This window comes from Aquarana catesbeiana, linkage group LG05 (genome assembly GCF_042186555.1).
Source record: "Aquarana catesbeiana isolate 2022-GZ linkage group LG05, ASM4218655v1, whole genome shotgun sequence".
Classification (NCBI taxonomy): domain Eukaryota; kingdom Metazoa; phylum Chordata; class Amphibia; order Anura; family Ranidae; genus Aquarana; species Aquarana catesbeiana.
This window is the reverse complement of record NC_133328.1, coordinates 301849735-301870120: the sequence shown is the minus strand read 5'-3', so window position 1 is coordinate 301870120 and position 20386 is coordinate 301849735. Positions and strand designations below refer to the sequence as shown.

The 20386-nt window shown below is 40.2% G+C and overlaps 1 protein-coding gene across 1 annotated transcript in view; it reads right to left on the bottom strand.

Moving 5' to 3' along the window:
* The window catches only part of LOC141144794 (dynein axonemal heavy chain 5-like), a 454887-nt gene that overhangs the window by 361019 nt on the left and 73482 nt on the right, over window positions 1-20386 (bottom strand). The window contains exons 21-23 of the mRNA XM_073630823.1: window positions 10897-11048; window positions 7802-8009; window positions 724-811 (exon numbers count right to left, since the gene is read on the bottom strand). Coding sequence (XP_073486924.1) covers window positions 724-811; window positions 7802-8009; window positions 10897-11048 — 448 coding nt within the window. The remainder of the gene's footprint in view (window positions 1-723; window positions 812-7801; window positions 8010-10896; window positions 11049-20386) is intronic.

Below are 20386 nucleotides of genomic sequence, written 5' to 3'. Positions count from 1 at the left end.
AGGAATAAGGATGGTGAAAGGATTGATATAGCTGAAGATTTTCGGCATAAGAGAACAAAGGATTTATATTGTGGTGATATAGGGGGCATTCTCTTTTGGATTAGAATCAATATTTTATGGGATTTGATTATTATTGTTTTTCACTTACATAGACACTGTTTATATCAGGATAAGACAAGTGTATAATTTTTATATTTAAACCTGCCTTATAGCCAGTAGCATTTGTACCAAATATGGGCGATTAAGAATATAATGTTCAGGAAGTGTAGAAGATTGTAAGTGTTATTGCTGCTCTACATTTTTCAGTGGTCAGTTCATTAATAATAGACACCGTCTAATTGATTGGCCGGTATTTCTAGATGTCTTGTAATCCAGGTTTGCTACTGAGTACTGTAGCTGTTAAAGACAAATGCAAAATGATATTAAAAAGTCTGCTATTGACACTGATTGCTTTATTAATGGAAAGGAGGACCCTTAATTATTTCTATAAGGTAACAGTAGGAGGCTTGTAGACCTCCTAACTAGAATTAGTTAGAAAATGATACGAGAGGAAAAAATACCTGCTTGATACCTGACCACTATTTTAGATTGTTCTGATCATTGCTAACAAAATGTGAACCTATTTACAACACTTTCACATATTTAAGCCTAATAATTATGTCAGTGCTTCTCACTGGAACAGTGTATGCAGATGTCACCACAAGATGAAACAACATTGATTACCTGTAGACTGTTCCTGTCCGAAGGTTTTAGCCTATTCTTTAGTGCATCAATCATTTCATACAAACAGAGCTCGACTTGCTTGCTTTGCCTGAAATTTATCATAGTAGAAAGGGTAAATTTAATGAGGACACAAAACTATTGCAATGTATACATGTACGGTATAGGGAAAATTTTGGTGTCACGGTTTTTTAAATACAACAGATTTCTTCTGTTGCAGGTAGCTTTTGTGTATTTCAGTCATTACAACAATACTTATTTTACTAATGTCCCGGTAGGTATCTACTGCACATTACTGTCTGAATATGTGAATGCCTATGAATATACAGTGGGGACGGAAAGTATTCAGACCCCCCTTTTTTCCTCATTAATGTACACACAGCACCCCATATTGACAGAAAAACACTGAATTGTTGACATTTTTGCAGATTTATTAAAAAAGAAAAACTGAAATATCACATGGTCCTAAGTATTCAGACCCTTTGCTCAGTATTTAGTAGAAGCACCCTTTTGATCTAATACAGCCATAAGTCTTTTTGGGAAAGTTGCAACAAGTTTTTCACACCTGGATTTGGGGATCCTCTCCCATTCCTCCTTGCAGATCCTCTCCAGTTCTGTCAGGTTGGATGGTAAACGTTGGTGGACAGCCATTGTTAGGTCTCTCCTGAGATGCTCAATTGGGTTTAAGTCAGGGCTCTGGCTGGGCCATTCAAGAACAGTCACGGAGTGGCTGTGAAGCCACTCCTTCGTTATTTTAGGGTCATTGTCTTGTTGGAAGGTAAACCTTCAGCCCAGTCTGAGGTCCTCAGCACTCTGGAGAAGGTTTTCATCCAGGATATCCCTGTACTTGGCCGCATTCATCTTTCCCTCGATTGCAACCAGTTGTCCTGTCCCTGCAGCTGAAAAACACCCCCACAGCATGATGCTGCCACCATCATGCTTCACTGTTGGGACTGTATTGGACAGGTGATGAGCAGTGCCTGGTTTTCTCCACACATACCACTTAGAATTAAGGCCAAAAAGTTCTATCTTGGTCTCATCAGACCAGAGAATCTTATTTCTCACCATCTTGGAGTCCTTCAGGTATTTTTTAGCAAACTCCATGCAGGCTTTCATGTGTCTTGCACTGAGGAGAGGCCTCTGTCGGGCCACTCTGCCATAAAGCCCCGACTGGTGGAGGGCTGCAGTGATGGTTGACTTTCTACAACTTTCTCCCATCTCCCGACTGCATCTCTGGAGCTCAGCCACAGTGATCTTTGGGTTCTTCTTTACCTCTCTCACCAAGGTTCTTCTCCCCCAATAGCTCAGTTTGGCCGAACGGCCAGCTCTAGGAAGGGTGCTGGTCGTCCCAAACGTCTTCCATTTAAGGATTATGGAGGCCACTGTGCTCTTAGGAAAAAGTGCAGCAGAGAAATTTTTGTAACCTTGGCCAGATCTGTGCCTTGCCACAGTTCTGTCTCTGAGCTCTTCAGGCAGTTCCTTTGACCTCATGATTCTCATTTGCTCTGACATACACTGTGAGCTGTAAGGTCTTATATAGACAGGTGTGTGGCTTTCCTAATCAAGTCCAATCAGTATAATCAAACACAGCTGGACTCAAATGAAGGTGTAGAACCATCTCAAGGATGATCAGAAGAAATGGACAGCAACTGAGTTAAATATATGAGTGTCACAGCATAGGGTCTGAATACTTAGGACCATGTGATATTTCAGTTTTTCTTTTTTAATAAATCTGCAAAAATGTCAACAATTCTGTGTTTTTCTGTCAATATGGGGTGCTGTATGTACATTAATGAGGAAAAAAAAATTTACTTAAATGATTTTAGCAAATGGCTGCAATATAACAAAGAGTGAAAAATTTAAGGGGGTCTGAATACTTTCCATCCCCAATGTATTATGCAAGTACTTCCTGCCTCTGGGGCATTGGCTTTGAGAGCTTGGAAGGAGCAAATGGGGAGAGAGAGAACGTTTTCAGCCACATTTCCTGTTCAGGCTATTAAATCCTGGACAAGAAGAGACTATTATACAATGCTAGAGAGGGTCTAAAGCACATAGTAGACAGGTTGACTCTACGTCTATGTGTCTCCAACACATAGACACCCCATCATCCTCATGGGCTCCTGCAACTGGACTTTGCTACAACATTCATCTGGAGGTATGTCTATTAACAACTATATACAGTATACCCAGGTACATGTGCATAATTCTACTAGGACTCCTAGTAGGCTCTTTGTTGATAACATGTGTTTGTACACTGGATGAACAATATGTTTTCAAAAGAAAGGATGGTAACACTAAGGTTACAAGTGTTCATTGTATGCTTTTCTACTAAATCCGACTATATCACCTACTTTGCCAGAAAAGCATACAATGAATAACATAGCGAGGCCTTTGTGACATTTGTTTGTTTACCATTTGTTTATTGTTGTTTCTTATATACAAAACGTGGTATTCTTTCTAAATACATTACTTGTAACCTTAGTGTTACCATCCTTTCATTTGAAAACATATTGTACCCTCTGTAAACTTTTTCAGAGGTTCATGTATTGTACAATCACTTTATAGTATGACCACAATGTTGTCAATATATGTTGACAAATTCTCAAAAACACTTTATGTAAAAAAAAAAAAAAAAAACACCTTGTATCATTTCTATACTGATGTGCATGTACTGTATATATTTATAGTTATATGCTGGTTGCAGTAGTTCCTCTTCTCTCAATTACTTTGTTTTGATTACAGATTAATTTCTCAGGATGGAATACCCCTCTGTTCACAGAGGCCCTGTCCAGGGTAGAGGAACTAACAACTTTATTATCAAACCAACTCGTTCACTTAGAGAAGGTTCTGATTCTCTTATTTGCCTACAGGATAAGCGCAATATCCCATTTCTCTTGCCCCCAAGAAAGGGCTCCAATAATACAGCTGGATTGTAAACGCATTTTTAATTATATAGCTTCTGTTGATCATGAATGGCAAACAGTGCCAGCACAAGGTACTTTATCACCCAAGACATAATGTGCCCCCTCCATTAACTGTGAACTACCTCAGCAGCAGAGGCTGTAAATCTTGCCCTTTGGCTTGGCCCTGGTGGAAAAATAACAGGTTAACTTTAATGCAAGCCCTGCCAACTGCACATACTTACCTTCCCTTTGCTTTCCTACCACTTTGTTGGGCCTCAGATAGAGGGGAAGCCCTGGGTAACCTGCAGTTCATACATTGGGAGCTTTACACAGCTGGGACTATCTTCCCTGCCTCATGTGACTGCAATGAGTGCCTGACTAGCCAAGCACCAGCACCTTCATGTGTAAGGAGGAGTAATGAATCACATATTCCTCCAAACCTTTGGTACAATTGTCCTTGCCCTCACCCCCCGGAGTGCCGCTGAGCCAGTCTAACACCTGCCACCCACTATTTCAGTGATCTATACTGTGCTGCTCCACTTGGAAATACCCTTTAAGCCACCCCAAAAAAATTAACCTATAACTCCAAACCAATGTTAACCCTTAATGTAACTCTTAAAATTACCTTTTAACACTTAGGCAGGAACTTCACTCCTGCCCTTGAGTTTTTTCCCTATCCACCCTTATCTGTTATGCAGGGTTCTCTTCAGAAGACATACTCACCTGCTCAGCAAATCTATCATTGTCCTGCTGCAATCCACTGCTCTACTGCCACATGCCGGGGCTCACACCACCTTCTTATATCATCAGGAACTGGCTATCTCTTCTGAGATCTTGCAGTTAGTCCCTGATGACATGCAACCAGATCTGCCCTCTGACCACTGTATGTCCCTGCTCCTGCAACCTCCTAGGATTAGTGACTGGGATATCCCAGAAGGCTGTAGGAATAGGTACATGTCATTCTCACCTAGGTGAAAATGGCGGAGGGGGCGTAGCCGTAATGAAAAAAAAAGTTGAAAAAAAAGCTTTTATATACTGTATTGTGGAGGGGAAAGATGAGTGCAGGGAAGAAAAATTACATTCTGGAGAGCATTAAGCTAACTTAAAAAAAAATGTACTTTTAACCCGAACCCTAAACGTGATTTGTCATATACAGAATTAATTATAATAATAGAATCTTTTTTTTAATGCCCATCTTTATGTAAGACATAGTTAGCCCACCTCCATTAATAATGACGGCTGAAATAAAAATCTCATTATTTCTTTCTTTGGTTGACCATTTAACATGCATATCTCTACGAAAAAAAAAAAAAAAGAAATGAAATAGAAAATTCTATCCTTTAAATAGGAAGTCATATTTTATTTGTACGACTATGCTAAACTGCTGAAAGTGGTATTTTAACTGTCTACTATAGGTTACTGCACATCCTTGCCCTTTGCATCACATAAATAACAATAGACCTTTGCCTTTCTTTGCTACCCTTTGCGTCTATCTGTATGTCAGACAAATAGTCAGAGCTGAACTGCTGACCTTAGTTAGGAGAGAATATTCTTACTTTCTTAGTCAAATTATATATAGAGAGATAGACCACAGTGCTGTATATTTAATAAGAGAATAAAGTGCTTTGAAAATGGTTAAGATGACTGGGACTGTTTTGGCATGGGGGGTTGCAGAGACTCCAGGAACACTTACCTACATCATTCTGTTAATTATTTTTTATGCTTCAGATTAATTGTTTATCTATCTCTACTCTTGCTGTTGAAAAGATTTCTGTTAATTTTTGTAATTATTTCAAAGATATTGCATTACTACAATGCAAAATGATGGGCTAAACGTGTACTGACAAAAAGAAACCCTTGCAAATCCTTCTAAGCATGTTCCTCGTCATGTTTATAACATTAAATACATGCTTACACAAGTACTTTTACCTTTACAATCACGCAGTACTGGAATGCAGATACTGCTGAATAAAACTAACATTTTAGGATAGCAAAAAGGGGATATTTGTGGACTCTTTGATTTGAGTCTAATGCTATCACACAATCAAATAAGTTATAAAAGTCCACTCACAAAGAAGAAATGTATTAATGCAAGGTTCACAATGAAACAAATGCATGTGCTTAAACACAATATTTCAGAGTGAAATAGAAGCTGTCACAGGGCCTGCACCTAATTAACAGAGGGAATGAGGCAATTTTCAATATAAAAACTGCAGCAGATCCCCATCAGGTCGGACCTGTCGTACAGGATGTAAACAACCTGTAGACAGCTCACATCCCTCTCACTGCTCGTGCATCGATTATACGGCATGAGCAGAGCCGACAGATGAATGCTGAGCTTTCCGCTACAGCCAAACGACTCTCTGTGCGGAGTCTGCCACAGACATGACATATGACAGGAAATAGGTCGCTCCTAATTAAGCTGCCTGTATCACTTCTTGTTAATCCCCCCAATAACCCAAACAAGGTATAGAACCATTTTTTCCTTTTGTGTATCTGCATATGTAGCTATGTATCATATGTGATTTACCCAGCTAGGGGGAATGTAGAAAAGTAATAAAGTAACATTGTCTTCGCTGAATTCTCATAAAATCCACCTCAAAATTTTACTTCATCTTAATTGACCCAAAACTACTGCAAAATCTAATGCACAGCGGAAAAATTAGACTAATTCTTAAGGTTTGAGTTTCTAACCTTAATATTTAAAGTCTAGTCAGTCATTGGACTGCCGCCCAGAGGTCTGCATCTCAGATATGTACAAGCTAAAGTTTATCTTGAATGCTAGACTCCAAACAGGCTTCTCATGTGGATGCGCTGCGGTGATTGGCTTTTAATCCATGACTGCCCATCCTATATCTCTGTGGACCTCTCAGCCAGCCTGTTCCTTCCTGGTTATTGTTTTTATCTTGATTTGATTTGTAATGAATCCCGTCTATACAAGGATCAATTCAACCAATTGTAATTCCCCTGATGAAGGAATATTATATATCAATGTGAAATCTCAGAAACATGTCGGGATATATGCTGTAAATCTATCTGTCTGACCTCAACTCGTTTCAGGCAGTGGATTGTGAGCTTTGGGTTGATATAACTACCTTGTATACAATTGATTCATTGGTGTATTTTAAAGTGAATTTTGTATTCATATATTTCTATTACTATATATTTTTTTCTACAAAATAATAAAGTTGGCACTTATGTGTATTTTTTTTTACATATTGTTACTCTTTATGCTTTTCTGCCTTAAAAGTCCTAAGGGGAGACTTTCCATGCACTATTTGCATACTTTCTCCCATTCCATTTAATTAAGGATGTTGGCAGTATCTTATACATTTCCAATTCTCATATTCTCTTTATAGCTCATGGACTGGCATACATTATTCCTTGCTTTGGTAATGTTGTCTGTCTAGCACAGTGTTTCTCAACCTTTTTTTAGTTACAAACATGTTATACTTAGCTCCTTTGTGTAGTTGGTTTTGCACAGAGTGGCCCCAATCCTCCCCTTCTGGGGTCCCTCATCAGCACTCCTGGCTCCTCCTCTTCTCAAGTGCCCCGTCGGAGAAGCACTTTCCCTCGGGGCACCCATGCGGGCAAGCTCCTGTGTCATGCTGCTGCGTCTATTGACACAGACAGCAGGACTCTGCCCCGCCCCCCCCCTCCGGCTCCTGTGTCATTGGATTTGATTGACAGCAGCGGGAGCCAATAGCTGTGCTGCTATCAATCTATCCAATCAGGACACGAGACACCAGCTGGAGCTGATGTGCTTGTTCCCGTTGCAGGAAAGACAGGGTTCAGGTAAGTCAAACGGGGGCACTGGGGGGGCTGCTACACTAAAGGAGGTTTTGCACCCTAATGCATAGAATGCATTAAGGTGAAAAACCGCAGGGGTTTACAACCCCTTTAATGCACCCTTTAAAAATCACAGACAATCTCAAGGCACCCTTTCAAAATTATGGACAGTCTAGACTTTTAAATAGTGGATACATATTTAAGCTAAAAAAAATATTCAAATGCTGTAATATGACAGTGTATTCAAATATATTGCATATGTAAATATTTTGTAAAGTGCAATCTTTTATTTTCAAAAATATATTACACCTTTCTTTGATCTAGAGCTATTCAAGTGTAAAATTATTGCAGTCTATCAAATTTGGAATCTAAAACATCAGAATACCTACATAGCCAATGTATCTGCCGCTGCAGCAATAACTTTGTCTGTCCTCTCTAGAAAACCTGGTACAGTAATGGCATCATCTTCGGGCAAATCCACCAGTGCTGTTTCTGATATGTCTAATAGTAATTTTTCAATTCGGCACTCCAATATATCTGAGGCTTCCTTACATATCTGCTCTATGTCTCTCAGTGAACTGTAAACATTTGCAACGTCTGAAATAAAAGAAAGGCATTTTCAAATAAATGGTAAAATGTATTAATCACCATTGCTAAAGGCATTAGTGCGCTGTTACATGCTTTTGTTATTTTAACTTGGTATTAGTGCAGTTACTGTATATTTGTTGTGTTGTTTGCCTTACCTTGTAATGATGGGCTCACATGCTGTGGCTGCAGTTTGTAGTGGCTGGTCAATTCCTCTATGTCCATGTATTGCTTCAGCCAGCCGATCTCTATGCACCAAGGAGACAGGACAACTTCCTGTTTCAGGTCACACAGCACCTAAAGTGGTTGTAAACCCGCAGGGTTTTTCACCTTACTACATTCTATGCAGTAAGGTGAAAAACCTCCTGTGATGCAGCTGCCCCCTAGAGCCCCCTCTTTACTTACCTGAACGCAGTCTTTCCAGCGACGAGCACACCAGCTACAGCCAGTGTATTGGGTCCTGATTGAATAAATTGATAGCAGCACAACCATTGGCTCCCGCTGCTGTCAATCAAATCCAATGACGTGGGAGTCAATAGAAGCAGCAGCAGGATACGGGAGCGCCCCCGCACGAGTGCCCTGAGAGAGAGCGGCTCTCCAACGGGGCACTCGAGGAGAAGAGGAGCCAGGAGCGCTGCTGAGGGACCCCAGAAGAGGAGGATCAGGGCCACTCTGTGCAAAACCAACCGCACCGAGGTTTTGCACAGTGTATTTTAATGTGAATTTTGTATTCATATATTTCTATTACTATATATTTTTTTTCTACAAAATAATAAAATTGTGGTGTAGCCATCACCTGTCCAAGCACCAGATTGAGAGACCCAGTGATTGTGGGATATATAGTTTCTTCACAGGAAATGGTAGGTCTCACACTTCAGACAGAGTCAATGCATTATCTTGTGCCGAACCACAATGTTTCAACAAAAACTGAAACTGACAGCACAGGAATGTGAAGATTTACTGTACTATAGGTGTGAACATACAGGGTAACAAATTACACCATGAAATTATATAATCAATGCAGATCTTATGCAGGTAAATAACATAAGGTGCAATTAGGAATGTTTACCATGCCTTCAAAGGGACACTGTCATTTTATCATTCAGGGCAGTATAACAATGTTTGCTGATATAGCCCACTCTTCCAAGCATGTTATAGTTCCCTAACCAGATTCCCTTTCCAGTCTTAGTAAGCTGTACCTGGATATTTTTTTATTTCCTCCCTTTTTCAATTGTCCCTTGGCTGTGCAGCATGTTTCTGTTATCTCTGTGCCCCTTGTGCCCCCTTGGGTCCTATGGAGTCTATGTACTCTACACACAGCCTTTTAAAGTGCCGTGCACACACAGTCAGCATTGAGAGAGATACAAAGCCGATGTCAATCACCACTGTGGAGGAGAGGCGTGGCATCCTCTTCACTTTTTCTGTCATGCTGCTTGTGTGTGGTGTTCTGAATGACTGCATACAGATTTGTAATTTTGAGTGGAAATGCGCACGCTGCTGAGAATTCCACAGGACTCCATAGGTCCCAGTGGCACAGAGAGAATAGGAATATAGTGGCACAGCCAGGTGACAATTGAAAAACATGCTCCAAGGAGACTAAAAAAAACTGTGAGTTATGTTTTTCTTACCTAATTTAGAAAAAAAAATTACTTTAATACTACTTTAATCCGGCTTGTGTGCCCACTCCTCTATTAACTTTAAAATGGCTATTGATTATTGCTTTGGTTTGGTTATGCTTTTGTAGTAGTGTTTTTCTGCTTTTTTAGCGTTTTTCAGCTGTAGTGTTTTTTGGCTTTTTTTAGCAAAACTACACTCCCACAAAATGGGAGATATGGCTCAAAAACGCTGATAAATGCAGAATAGTTGTGTTTTTCAGCGGTTTTGTTTTTTATGTTTTTCAGCGTTTTTAACCACTTCAGCCCTGGAGGATTTTATCCGCTTTCTGACCAGAGCACTTTTTGCTCTGCGTCGCTTTAACTGACAATTGCACTGTCGTGCGACGTTGTACCCAAACAAAATTGGCATCCTTTTTTTCCCCACAAATAGAGCCTTCTTTTGGTGTTATTTGATCACCTCTGCGTTTTTGTTTTCGCTATAAAAAAAAACTTTTTACTTTTTGCTATAATAAATATCCCCCAAAAATATATAAAAAAACTATTTTTTTCCTCAGTTTCGGCTGATATGTATTCTTCTACATATTTTTGGTAAAAAAAAAAAAAAAAAAAATCGCAATAAGCGCATATTGATTGGTTTGCGCAAAATTTATAGCGTCTACAAAATAGGGGATAGTTTTATGGCATTTTTATTTTTATTTTTTTACTAGTAATGGCGGTGATCTGCGATTTTTATTGGGACTGCAACATTATGGCGGAAACATCGGACATTTTTGACACTATTTTGGGACCATTGTCATTTGAGAGAGAGCTGTGATCACTGTCCTGTCACTAGGCAGAACGGGGAAATGCTTTGTTTACAAAAGCATTTCCCTGTTCTACCTCTCCGTGACACAATCGCAGGCACGCGGCGGACATCGAGTCTGCGGGACCCGCGGTCACGGAGACACCGCTTCTTAAAGGGGACGTACCTGTACGCCCTTTTGCCTACCAGCGCCATTCTGCCGACGTACATTGGCGTGCACTGGTCGGTTAAGCTTTTATCAGAGTTAGAGCGTTTTTACAGCTGAAAACTCCTCTTAAACCCACTAGTTCTGGGGGAGGGGGGGTTCCAGACAGAAAATGTCCCTGCCAAAAAAACACTGATAACAGCCTATGTGTGCATGGATACTGGGCAGTTTACTGGCTGCAGAAAAAAACGTCTGAAGCCAAAAACAGCAGCTGTAAAAACGTCCAGTGTGCATGAAGCCTAAAGTGTTGTCTGCAAACAAACTCTGTATACTTACATTTATCAATGTTAAGAGAGGTCCAGGAAAGCTGTGTGAGGCCTGGAGACAGCACCTCCTCAATTTGGGTGATGAAAGGTGACATGAGAGGCTTCAGCAGAGCAGGGATTTTATTAGTAAATGCCTGATAGTCCATTAGCATGTCTTGTAACCTGAAAAAAAAATCAGTTTGGATTGTAAACATAAGTGATAACTTTTAATGAACAATATAGCTTCTTACACACAGAGAAAAAAATGCCATGTTTGTAACCATGTAGCGCCTTTTTTTTTTTTTTTTTACAAATCTAAACATAGGTGCATTGTTGTCACATTTGAGGGCAGTAATTTACGCGTATGTTGTCCATACACAAGACCATACCTTGAAACACTGGCAGCTAGAAGAGGATATTACACATGTATATATCTGCATGCACATTTATGTACTGGTGCATGTTTATACGCAAAGTCTTTAGAGAACCTAACTTACTCAGGATCTTTCTGCCAGCCTCTATCAGGAAACTTCTGCATGAAAATGTCAGCAAATTATTACATTCATGTGCAAGAGGCCTAAAAAGTCTCCTATCTATGCAAGTTTCCCAAAAGTGTGTTTTCATACTAGCCAACATGTTGCCAGGTGCAGTTAGCTGCCTGCCACTAGATGGCTCTGTTGCCATTATAGTATGGTAAGGGGAAAATTATAGGCAGGTGATAGCTCCGCTTTTAGAGAAATCTCTTCTCTAGTCATGTAATGGGTGGAGTTAGTGCCCATATAAATGCCAGTGTGGGAGGGGCCCTTAGAAAGTTCAGGGCATGGAAACAGGACACCCCAGAGCTGCAAAAATGTAATCCTGTAGTTACCTAAGTTAAAGGGCCCTATGCAGGGCTGAATCCCCAGGAGAAGTGGCACAGATCTTGTGAGGACTAGCTGTAGTCACCTTGTCTGCCCCTGATGCAGTGTGCATCTTATGGCCTGAGAGTCCTGGACAGAGTCTTCCAAATGTGACTGACAGTGGGGAAATCAGGCCCAAGTCACAACAAAGTAATGCAGGAACCTTTTTCAAAGTCGAACCGACTTGTGTTGGACCAGTTAAGATGGCTCTCATAGGGAACCATAGATTTATACACGTCATGCGACATGAAAGTCAGTGCGTATGTCACACCAGTGCGAAGAGGGCCTAAATGTCAAATAATATACATTTTATTTGCGATGGCTGTCACTATTTTATTGCAATGACCTCCCTAGCACTTAGCAAGTGTGAAGTACAAATTTTAGCCACATAGTGGCCTAGGTATGTAAAGTGTGCTAAATAAAGCAATTCTTGTTGTTCATAGAATTAAAACAAGGGTTCTGACAGATTGCTAACTCTGTACTGCAAAAACAGTAGGAAGCCCAGTGGTTGCTGTGGGCAACAAGAAATGTTCTTTTTTTTAACACAGTTAAATACATCTTTCAGTGAGTCGGAGCTGGTAAGCTTCCCCTGAGAAATAGGAACAGAACAATACAAGTATTGTACTACTAACTGGGGAGTCCAGAGACAGTTTGGTACCTGTTTATACAACACATCAAGCATAACATGTATTGATTTGCCTATTTACACCGTTTCTAGATTTCATTATCTCTTCTAGATCACAAAAGGATACACATCTACAAGCTAACAGAATATGTGGGCACAAAATGTAACACGCTTCAATACACAATTAACCAAAAAGTTTAAGAAACAAGGAACACAGTTTGGTATCTGTCTATGCAGCACAGTTTATTTAACAAATTTAATATTTTCAGTGCTTTCTACTGCATTTCTGCTCAACTGATGTTGCGTATCAAATTTTAAATTTTGTAATTTATTAAATCTTCTACTCTACTGCAGAATAACAGCATATGTGGGAACACAATCTAACAATTTGTGCCAGGACAAGGTCATCCAGCACCTAGAGTAAATATGTCAAAGTGCGCCCCTGTTCATCATGTGCAAGCTTAGGGGATCCTACACCCAGCAGTCACTGTCACTTCTTCGATCAGCCTTGCAACAGAAGGAAGGCGCCCCATCCCTACAGTAAATAATTGCGCCCAGAGCAACAGTCTCTCTTGCCCACCCCTTGTCCCAGCCCTGCTAAGGATGCTCAATGGCATAATTATCAGAAACGTTTCAGGAGTATGTCTATGAAGCACAAGTATAGCTTTAGTTGTAAAAAACATTTAAATATAATACTTGTAGTGCATTATACTGCAGATATGCAACTTATGTTGTGTAGCAATTTTTTTAATTTTGAAATGTGATTGTGTCATGATGTCTTTATACTGTTTCCAGGTTTCAGCATCTCTTGTAGACTACAAAACATATACACATACAGAATAACAACAGGTCAGCTCAACGTCTTATGAGGTACAATGGCATAAAGTTTTTTCTAGCTTCAGCCCTTAAAAAAAAAAAAAAAAAAAAAATCAGATTTTTACATGGAATCAGCATCAACCTACTCCTGTGCTGACTGCCCTTAGCTCAGCTCGGAGGGCTAGCTATTGCTTGAAAGGCCAAAAATAACTCTCTTTTCTTAAGGTTTGCTCTCCTAACAAGAATCTCCAAAGTCACAAGTGGAACTGACAGATTCACAGACAGTGCTGTGCTCCTGGCTTCCTGTCAACCGCTAGAACAAGCTGAGTTATCCAGATGAGAGGTTACTGTGCTCGTCCCCAGTGGAGGCCAGCAAAGAAGACAGAGTGCTGTTCAGCCCAGTGACCTGAAAGTAATTGCAACACTTAGGGAAGTCGTTTTTTCTTCAATAATATTTGTAAACCTGGTAAGTACAGGTCAGAGTTTTCACTGAAAGTCTGCAGCTTTCTTCCCCTTGGTTGCCCACGTCAAGTATATTCAACATCAAGTGGCGTTTGGTACGTCACTAAAATCAGCAGCTCTACGTTCTTCTGTACCTCTTAGGGAGAAGCAATAAGGCTTTTTAATCACAACTATATTATAAACACTTTATTAAGATCATTTTTTATAAGACAATAATTAAATGCTAGAGAAGCATCAAGTAGATTTAAGACCATCATCGCAATAGAAAGCAACATTTTCTGTCAAATGTTTCATCAGATGTGAGCAAGTAAAGTAAACTGGACAATATGGGACACCGTAATCTATAAACATTTGTGCTGTATTGCAAAAAAAGAATTGGTTGTTGCAAATTGTGGATTACCAGTTTCTTGTTTGGCAGTAAAGTGTCCAAGGACATGCTATTATCGCTTCTGGTACATGTATTGTTGTGAAGTAGACCTTAAAGCGGACCTTCAGTCATTTTTTCAACTTTCCATCTATTAAATCTTCTGCCCTTGTTGTTTTAACTTTGGATAGTAAAACATTTTTTTTCTGTCAGTAAATCTCTTATACAGCCCACTTCCTGTTTCTTGTCTGGTTATTAGCCTAGGCTTATGACATCATGTACAGCTCCCTCTCTCACTCTTATGATAATTTGTCCATCTTGCCTGTAAAGTCCAAATTAGGGCCCTGTGGCCCTTTACCCTTTTTTTGCCAGGAAGGGAGGGGGGATGAGTCATAAGAGAGCCAATGAAAGCTGCAGAGCTGGAGGTGTGCCTCTGTGTGTCTGTGTAAATCCAGGAAGTGAACAGGCAGCAACTTCAGCTGCCCACAGTTAAAATGGATGCTGCCAGACTTAGTGGAGGGAGATTTCTGCCGGATATCACAGTATATATAAAATAATATGCAAAGCGTTTGAGGGAAGCTTCAGAATGGCAAAGATTTTTTTTTAGAAATTATGTGAGCAGACTGCTCTTTAATCCCATCCTGTGCAACTATAACTCTCTCCTTTCCTTTTTCTTTTTGTTATACACTTTTGGCTAGCCCTTAGCCCTGATCAGGGATAGCATTAGCCCTGTCATGTTACGTGTCATGTTATGCTTTCATGATATAAAGACAAAAAATATATACTGTATATATGCCACATGGTCCTGTCACCTGCAAAACAATACTACCATCACAATTAGAATATAAAAGTTATTTTATTCAGTAGCACCTGATGAAAGGGGGAGAACAGTTGAGAAAAAGGTGCTTTCATAATTGTGTCTTTTTAGAAAATATGGAGTGAGACAGCTCAGAGGGGTAAGTGCACAGCAGTACTTACATAGTGAACAGAAAACAAAGAAGCAGATAAATTTCCTCTGCCTCAGCTAAGCAGAAGTTTGTACAGCAAATCCATCCTGCTATAGAAAAGTAATGTGCTCTCAGGTACTTGCCTTAGCTTTCTGTGAAAATAATGTGATGGAGAAGAAACTGCTAAAAACCAACTGTGAGCCCCTAGCTAAATGTGGAAAGGACAATCTTGTATTTCTTAATAACATAAGACCATTTTTCCCTGTGAAACAATCGGTAAAAACCTAATCATAAAGATGGTTTTAGCCATATATAATTGTCAGATACCTAGCTCCAAAAAAAAAGGCATGATTGTTCAACCAGACATATGGAAATTAGCCCAGGATGCCATTGTGTAGCATTAGAAACGAAATATTAAAAGAAGGCCAAAAGTTGTACATTTAAACAGCAGGCAACAAAACCGCTTCTTTTCCCTGATGATAACCAGATGCATGTAAACAGCGAAAGTAAGTGGCTTATGTGTTCTTTCCATTTGTAGTACAACACTATGGTCACGTGCGATTGGCTAAAACCTACCCTAACTCAGTTTTAGAATATATTTAAAGTGCAATTCCAAGCAACAAGTGAGCTATTAATACTATACAGTAAGCACAGCAACTGTTCTAAAGTCAATTGATTCTCATAGCTCCCAACTGTCCCTGATTTGGAACAATGCCCCTCTGTCCCTCTTTCCTCCTCATTTGTCCCTCATTTTGGTCTGATCTATATAGTTGTACATAAAATGCACTATTTATCTATCAAAAAGTGTTTTACAGCGCTAAACATCTCATCCAATTTCTAAAATGCTGCATTTGCAAATTTTACAAGCCAGTAAAAAGAAATAGTAGTGGTATAAAAAATGCACTTGTGGGTTTAACCAATCTTCTTTTTTTTGTTGTTGTTTAAGTCTTCTTGGGGGCATGGCAGGGGATGTGTCCTATGCCTACTTACTGTTGCTAATAGGTGTCTCTCGCTCCCATCTTAAAAGTTGGGAGGTATGGATTAATTCAGTTTACCTTAAAACAGACCTTCCCTCTCTCAGTCAAAATATTGACTATTTTTAATCGTTATGCTGCTAGCATTAGTAAATAGATAGGAAGGTATAACATCTTTTTACATTTTTTCAGTTGCTTCCTGCTTTTCAGGCCTAGGCAAAAGATGGCATACATTATTATTATTATACAGGATTTATATAGTGCCGACAGTTTGCGCAGCGCTTTACAATAGTAGGGCAGACAGTACAATAAGGCCCCTTTCACACTGGGGCGGGGTCGGCGGCAAAAAGGCGCTATTTTTAGTGCCGCTTTACCGTCATTTTAGCGGCAGTATTCAGCCGCTAGCGGGGCAGTTTTAATCCCCTGCTAGCAGCTGAGAAAGGGTATACACCGCTCCAAAAATGTTGCTAGCAAGACTTTTTTCACTGTCCTGCCAGTACACCGCTCCAGTGTGAAAGCCCTTCGGGGCTTTCACATTGGAGACAAAGCAGCGGCTCATTCAGGGAGCTTTGCAGGCGCTATTTATGGCACTGTAGTGCCTGCAAAGCGCCCCAGTGTGAAAGGGGTCTTAGAATACAATTCAATACAGGAAGAATCAGAGGGCCATGCTCATTAGAGCTTACAGTCCAGGAGGGAGGGTCAAGTGATACGAAAGAGTAATAACTGTGGAGGATGAGCTGAAGAAGATAAAAAACAGTTGTTAGGTGGAGGTAGGGTAGGCTTCTCTGAAGAGAAAAGTTTTCAGGGATCGCCTAAAAGTATATAGATTTGGAAATAGTCTGACAGATTGGGGCAGGGTATTCCAGAGGATGGGAGAGGCTTGGGAGAAGTCCTGGAGGTGGATATGAGAGGAGGTGAAGAGGGAACTAAAGAGCAGGAGGTCTTGGGAGGAACGAAGAGGATGATTAGGTTGGTATTTTGAGACTAAGCTAGTGATGTGGCTGGGGGCAGAGTTGTGGATGGCTTTGTAACTTATTGTTAGTATTTCGAATTTAATTTGGTGGGTGAGTGGCAGCCAATGGAGGGATTGGCAGAGAGGTAGCAGACACTGAGCGGTTTGTAAGGTGGATGAGTCCTAGGAGTCTTCAGGAGGGGGGAGGTGTTCTCAGCTAAGCACATGCCTGCATGCTGGAGCTAAGGGCAGATGGGTTCCAGGATATAAATGCTACCTGAATGATCTGCCCTTACTCAAGATGGCCACAGCCTGAAATGCTAAGGGGTGTTTTTCAAAGTGATTTCTCAGCAAAATAAATCACTGAGACATGGGTGGATGAGTGAGTTTGTTTTGAACATTAAAAATGAATTAAACAGCGTTTTTGGTTTGTGGTGCTCAGATGCTGTGTAGTTCCTCTTTAACTTCTGCATTATCATCTGCAGAATAAGAACACACAAAACATCATACAGGGTCAGTAACAGCAGCAGGAGTTTTCTTCCCGAAGTCTGTGCTGTGTAAAGCTCACCACTGCTACCATCTGATTGTACAATTTCTGTGTAGCCATGACCCATGAAAAGGGTCGCTGAAAATATATTGGGTTCCCTTTACCTGTTCAGAGGCTGCTCGCCCTGTCTCCGATCCCAGAAGCACACTGGCAAATTCAGGCTCAGTATTTAAGATTTATTTTTTTTATTTACATTTTAAAAAATTTATTTCAGGTTTTGAACATAATCCAGTCAGGAGTGTTAAGTGTACAGGATACTCAAGGCACGCAAATCTTGGAGGACAGCTTCCTGAATATCTTTGTCCCAGCAGCATTAGGCCCTGTAGTAGCAGTGTCAAAATAATGCTGATAGAATAGGAGACAGCCAGTAAACCTGTAACCCTACTGTATGCAAGAGTCCTTTAAAGTGATTCTAAGGATCCATCTGCGGGTTCCGTGTACCTAGTGGTATATTCTAGACTTATTCTATGTGTATCTTTATTATTATGATCCAAGCAAAGCTGTATTTGTAGTCTTCAATACTTTGTTACATGATGATTCATTTGTACTTTATATATCATTGTGCTTCTGCGGAGCATTTTGTTGAATATGTCAAATGTTCTGCATTTCCATCAATAAAAAAAGTGTTTAAAAACAAAAAAAACCAAACATGTTATACTTACCTGCTCTATGCAATGGTATTCCCTGCCGAGGGCCCCCAAAAGGAAGCCTCTTGCTATGGGGGCACTTGAGCAGGCTCGCTCCAGAGCTGTGCCCTGGGTGTCCATTCACACACAGAGAACAGCTTGGCTCTGCCCCCAACCTCTCCTCATTGGCTCACTGGCAGTGATTGGCAGGAGCTAATGGCTCCTGCTGCTGTGTAGGCCAATGAGAAGAGAGACCCCCGGGAGAGCAGTTGATCTTGGGCACATTGCTGAATTGAGATGAGGCTCAGTGAGTATAAGGGGGGGCTGAAGGGGGAGCTGCTCCCAAATGGTTTTTGTTACCTTAATGCATAGAATGCATTAAGGTAAAAAACCTTGAGCCTTGAGAACCACTTTAAGCAGCAACTTCTGGCATCTCATCCTGAAGAAGTACATTCACACCTGGATCTACAGGCGAAATGTCCTACCTCTCCAGCCAAGCTTCCACAGGCAAAAATGAATGGGAGCTCAGCTAAAAACAGCAGATCCATATACTAAATTTAGCCAGCCCAGGGCAGGGGTACTAGGTCTGCTGGATCTATCAATAGGTATTAGTGAAATGGCCTGCCTGTTTGTATACAGATTGATTAGCTAGTTTAGGTAGGTCCTTATATTACATAGTTTTGGAAGATCTAAAGTTAAATTTGTACAGAGATTGTATGGTTGGATTATAACAAGTGTGGTGAGACTAACATCTTTTTTCTTTGCCCTATGAACCTTCAATCACAGTCCAAGGCAGGTTTTAAACTTACAGGTATCTGTAGGAAACTTCATTTTTTTAACATCAGATTTTGTTTATGTAGGAGGTAGATATTTGGGTATTGCAACATTTCCAGCAAGTACTTTCCAGGATCACCTGATTACAGACAAAAGCGAGCAAGTTGGATATATGCAAGCACACCAATGCCTGTTAATACTAAACTACTGAAACATGTAGGCAATTCTCAAGGTTTAATTTATTATTTTACCTGAAATGTACCTTAAGGCTGGCCATACATGGTCGAATTTTGAAAGATCCGATGGTTTTGTGATCCGATGGTGCCACCATTGATTTCGAAATTCGACCAACCAAGCCTTTAATTTCACCTCCTGTTGCTACAGAAAAGAATTTTCGTGGCTGGGAATCTTCTTTTCTTTCCGGGGATTACATTTCTTGCACGATTCTCCCATCATTGATTAGAAAATCGTTCGTTTTTCAAAAAATTTCCAACACGTCTGACTGCTCAAGCTCGATGACCGCACGAAAATCAGCTGTTGCTGCAGCCCACTAATGGTGCAAAATACGAACGAAAATTCTTAGATAAGATTTTCAAAAGAAAATTCTTTCGAAATTTGACCCATGTATGGCCTGCCTTAGTGTATTTAGCTAAAAAAAACTGACAGCCAAGCAAGAAGTTGCCATTCTTTCACCAAAACTGAAGTCTATAGCAACAACATATTGTATTAGTTTGTGTTCAAGTAACGGAACATACTTTAACCACTTGAGTATCAACCTGTGATACCCCTGCCTTATCAGGTCATTTTTAAGTGATATGATTACTTGGCCATGTATCCAATTAAATGGAATATCATAGGGGGGGGGGCATTTATTAGCCAGTGGGGTTTTTATCTCTTAGTATATAGAGGAAAAAAGATCAAAAGCTTAAAAAAGTGATCTAACAGTGATTAGTTCAATTTATTGGAAATGAGCAAACATGTTGTTTTAATGGTGATAAAACATGGAGCTTGGTAATGGTGCACTATATACAGTGCATACAGGTCATTCACAGAGGGAGAAGGAGGTGAAGAGGTTAATGTACTGTAATGTAATCTACCAATTACATACAGTGGGCAGATGGAGATGATGGAGTTAATGCGTAGATGTGCAGGATAGGGAAGGTGGGGGCAAATATACAGATCATATAGAGGAACAAACTGGGGATTTGTAGGAGAAAAGGGTGGTGAAAAGGTTAAAAGACTATCTTTGATCTGTATTATGGTTTGGAACTAATAAATGACTTACAGTGGATGTAAACTTTCACATATACCCAGCGAAGTGACTGGCCTCAGGTAATACACATATTAAACAGTGCTTTGTTTATATTTCATGTCTGAGGTTTACAATCACTTTAATCAATCTTTGGTTTCTCTTTCCTCTAATTCATCTGTACAAGAGGAGGGATCACATATGTAAACACTATGCTGTTTACATCTGCGATCAGTATCTCTGTGACAAATCACAGCAATCACAATGTACAGAGCCTCTCAAATAG